The 4,486-nt window shown below is 37.5% G+C and overlaps 1 protein-coding gene across 1 annotated transcript; it reads right to left on the bottom strand.

Moving 5' to 3' along the window:
* Positions 1 to 1,079: 1,079 nt before the first annotated feature.
* On the bottom strand, positions 1,080 to 3,040 carry LOC111787482 (uncharacterized protein At1g08160). The gene has a single exon (XM_023667454.2). The coding sequence runs from the start codon at positions 2,734 to 2,736 to the stop codon at positions 1,843 to 1,845; it is 894 nt and encodes a 297-aa protein (XP_023523222.2). The 5' UTR covers positions 2,737 to 3,040; the 3' UTR covers positions 1,080 to 1,842.
* Positions 3,041 to 4,486: the final 1,446 nt, after the last annotated feature.

Raw genomic sequence — 4,486 nt, forward strand, 5'->3', positions numbered from 1 at the left:
TTTTTTTTTTTTTTTTTTTCTGTATCCAATTTATATTACTATTTAGTGGATGAGGAGGAGGAATTTCTGAGTGTTTAAGTTACAGTTATTATGATGTGAGGCTTAGAAGTTAGAAGTTAGAAGTTTTGCTGTCAATGGTTCTGTAAACAATTCTTGTTCTATGATAAGAAAATGAAGAAAAAGGAAATGAGGTTGTTTTGTAAGATAAGAAACAAAACTCATACTTTACCAATGAAATTTGTGATGGACTCATTTCATAGGTACAAAAGGAATATAATAATGTATTTGTCCTCTTTGGGTTTTCCATTTCGGGCTTCCCCTCAGGTCTTAAAACGCGTCTACTAGGGAGAGGTTTCCACACTCTTATAAAGAATGCTTCGTTCTCCTCCCCAACCGTTGTGGGATCTCACAATCCACCTTCTTTCGGGGCCAACGTCCTCGCTGGCACTCGTTTCCTTCTCCAATCGATGTGGGACCCCCCAATCCACCCCCTTTTGGGGCCCAGCGTCCTTGCTGGCCACACCGCCTCGTGTCCACCCTTCTTTGGCTTTTTCGTCCAATCATGGCGAACTCTAAAGGGACCAGTTTAGCCATTGAATTTGGGATTTCTTCATGGTTTTGTGGAACTCGTTGGAGACAGGACTGATTTTGATTAAACTGATGGATAAGGTTATTTGGTTAGAATGATGTTACCTTAAATAGACAAACTTCTATAACGAAAAGGAAATAATCTAATCTATTACATTCAGAAAATTTGAAATCTCAACTTCAGAGCTCTTCAAATTTCTACAATTAGAATGTAAAATCTATGATCTTTTTGTAGAAGTTTCAAGATTTAGTTTGCCTCTTCAGGAATTATCTTACAGTTTTGGCTCTCAACACATCTGTATCACTTTATGTCATAAAGGAGATCGGTTGATGTTTCTATAGGAATTCTCCAGTAAATTCTCTCTTATTCCCTTCAGTTTTAGATTTGCGGATTTGACTAGACTCTAGAGCATTCTTTTTTTTTTTTTTTTTTAATTTTTATTTTAATGTTCAATAGTGTCCTTTGATGGCGTTTCTTACTTTTCCATCCCTTGTCTTGGAAAACGTTTTTGATTGTAAGATTGAGCTATATCTTGTCCTGCGCTCATCCAGTAATTGTTTTCTAGTTTAGAACAAAGTAATCTTGTGAATGTAATTTATGCAATGTGAGGGAGCTAGTTTTTTTCCCCATCTAGGCTTAAATTTAATCACTAGGAGTATTATGAGTTTTGCTGGTTTTTCCCCATCTAAGCTTTATATTTCATATATGGTTATCTGTTTTAAATATTCATTTGGGGACATGCTTAATAATGAAATCTTTGATTGGATTAATTGATAACATATGGTATAGTGGAATTCAATTATCTGTCAAAAGGGACAACTAACATGCTGTAGATCTAGATGCACTTTAAGGTCTTGGGTTCAAAATTGTGTAGCCGTTTGTCTAGCAATCTTTATGGGATTCCCAGCAGTAAGTATGGTAGAATTAGACAATGTTCTGTAGCAGAGAATCTTCAAGGGATATTTGATTGATACTCTGAGACAATTCCCCTGAAGCTTTTCTCAGAGCCATATATGTTGGTTGATCCTAGGTTTCACTCATACTAATTGTGAGTGAAAAGTCACCTAAAAGGTCCACAAATAAGCCCTATTTGATCCAGTATTTTCCTTGCATTAAGTTTGAGTATGTAGAATCCAAAAAATAGTGTTTTAACTGATGTTTCAAACCTGTTCAGACTTATATTCATATCTGTAATTTGGACAATCCATGCAGTGATATTGTAGAAGGTATACAATTATATACATTTCGCTTCTTCATCTCTTGGTGTTGCAACTCCGAGCAACTAAAACACCGGTTGGTGGACTAGTCATCACCAACTGGCATCGGCTATGCAACCAGTATGAGTAATGGATGGCACCCAGTGAAGCTCTAACTCTGAAAGTTCCTCTGATGTTATAGATTACTTTGTTGTTCTGTACCTGTCGTCGAAGTATGAACCCGGAATTCTGTGGCAAGTAAACCAGACTGGATATCAGGTGAACAGGTTGTAACCTCACTTCTCTTTTTCTTTGACTGAAAGGCTGGATTGCTTGAGTTGCTATGAGTCTATCCCCAAAAAAGAGCTCTATGTCTGCGTTTTCGTATCTTACATCGATTCTGTGATTCGGGTTGGTGAAGTTTGCGAGAACGGTGAAGTCACCATTGAGATATTCAGGTGCGTCGAAGTAGATGGTGCTGAGGCTTGCATTGGGTATGTCAAACATAGGATTTCTTGGTCTAACAACCAAGAAAATGATTAAAGTTGCAATTCCAAGGAAGATGAGGAGAAGACTAAAAATGAGACACAAGATTGCAAAACACCATATAATTGGATTGGTTTGGCGTGGCCGAGCTTGCTGTAGTAATTGTGATTTTCTGTAGTTACTGGAATCTATGGTATTTGGATTCAGCAGTGGAGTGTGTGGTCTTGTAGCTTGATCTTGTATGACTATTTGCTCCAAAGGAGTCAGGTCTGCCTGTCTTGAAGGTGAAGCAGCAGGGATAAGAGCAGCAGATGCTTGAGTGACTGCTGCTGAGGCAGGGGATGGTATGGTTGTTGGAAGAGCAGCTGCTTCATGGGACGGTGAACTTTCCGACAGAGGCACGAGAGGGCTCGGTGGTGGCGGTGGCAGCGGAGGAGGAGAAGGAGGAGGAGATAGAGGAGGCATCTAAGCAAGGCTGAATGAGAATCCTCAGAATCAAGGATAAGTAAAAGAAAATGGGGAACTAAAGAAGCTTTTGATAAAGGGTGTGAGGCCAATTAACTGAGGTGTTTATTGATATTGGGAAAAGAGGGATGTGCTTTAAAAGCTGAAATAAAGTTGAACCAAAACAGGTGTCTGTATTTGAATAACAACTTCAGCTTTTGGAATTGCAGCTCCCTCCAAGTAAAGCTCCAAAGGGAATTTGTGGTGATACCACAAACTTACATGAGGCACGCCCTTGCTTACTCACTCGGGGTTTGACCTTGAACTAATAGATATTGTTTGCTTTGACCTGTTATGTATCGTTGTCAGCTTCACGATTTTTAAACGCGTTTGCTAGAGAGAGTTTTCCACACCCTTACAAAGAATACTTTGTTCCCTTCTCGAACCGATGTAGGATCTCACAATAACATCCTAGAAGTCTCTTAGTTTTTTCCACTTGGTTTCGTGTGAACTGTCATGGAATCTAACAAATCTTGTGTGGTTTTTTTTTACTCACTCATAACATCCTAGAAGTTTCTTAGTTTTTTCCACTTAAGTTTCATTTGAAGTGTGGTGGAATGTAACCAATTTGGGTGCTTTTCTTAGTTGTCCATTTGAAGTGCATGAAATAGTGGGCTCCGTCATTTGTGACCAACTTTTTACAAGAGTTTTACGACCAACAATCCTCAGTGCAAGCTGAATGGTCGGTGGGCAGTGAATTATAGTTTACTATATATATATATTATTTGACGTTTTATTATAGTCAAATAATTTGTATCATTAAAGATATTTAGCTTTCAATTAGGGTCTACATAGGTACCATATTTAACCTTTTATTTTAGTCGAATATTGTCTTTCATTACGGTTTATGTACGTTTAGTTAATTGAAAACAAAATCTCTCCTCATTCTGACTCTAATATCCCCCTATAGTATATTTTGGGGCATTTTAGCCTTTACAGGTGTAGACACGATTTTGGTGACACGATTTTGGTGAATGGTCAAACACCTTTATACTGATCCAATATGGAATAGTAAAGACTTATCTAGGATGAAAGCATGTAAAAGGGGTTTGGAACGGGCATGCAACCATGGACAATACGTCCTGGACAAGCAAGATAGAGATATCTGTCATGCGGCCATTGACAACACGCCTTGGACATGTATGACCGTGACATCCTCCCCCACTCAATTGGTTGACATCTCTGTCAACCGACCCGAACAAGCAAGACTAGGACATCTGTCATGCGGCCATAAGCAACATGCTTTGGACAAATATGATCGTAACTTAAATGGAAGGTGATAGAATCATGGGCGGGTGAAATTGTTGAAAAAAAAAAAGGTGAGGTTAGTCAAATGTGGAAACTAAGGAATAGAAGACAAAAACTTGGGTGTTTATATAAGATGTAAATGCGAGGCACATGATAAAATAGAAGACGCCATCTATGTTGCAAAAAAGAAAAAAGAAAAAGAAAAAGAAAAGCCCATTTTTAATTCTTAGCCTTTAAGATATATATCAATAAAATCATTTATTTATTGTAAATCAATGAATCAATTATTAGTACATCAACTTAAAAAGGAAAGCTATTCAATGCTTCTTTCTTATTATTTTCAAACTAACATTTTTTTAGTTTATAAAATATTTATTGCCTTTCAAGCTAAGAATTATAAAAAGAAAACCAGTGGTCACTATTGGCTGTCCATCATCATTATTTTATCTCTCTTTCTTTTTTT

This window comes from Cucurbita pepo, chromosome 2 (genome assembly GCF_057944985.1).
Source record: "Cucurbita pepo subsp. pepo isolate OVF chromosome 2, ASM5794498v1, whole genome shotgun sequence".
NCBI classification, from domain to species: domain Eukaryota; kingdom Viridiplantae; phylum Streptophyta; class Magnoliopsida; order Cucurbitales; family Cucurbitaceae; genus Cucurbita; species Cucurbita pepo.

What these genes read in the sequence shown, in the direction of transcription:
- LOC111787482 (XM_023667454.2), bottom strand. Translation starts at nt 2,736, where the DNA reads ATGCCTCCTCTATCTCCTCCTCCTTCTCCTCCTCCGCTGCCACCGCCA.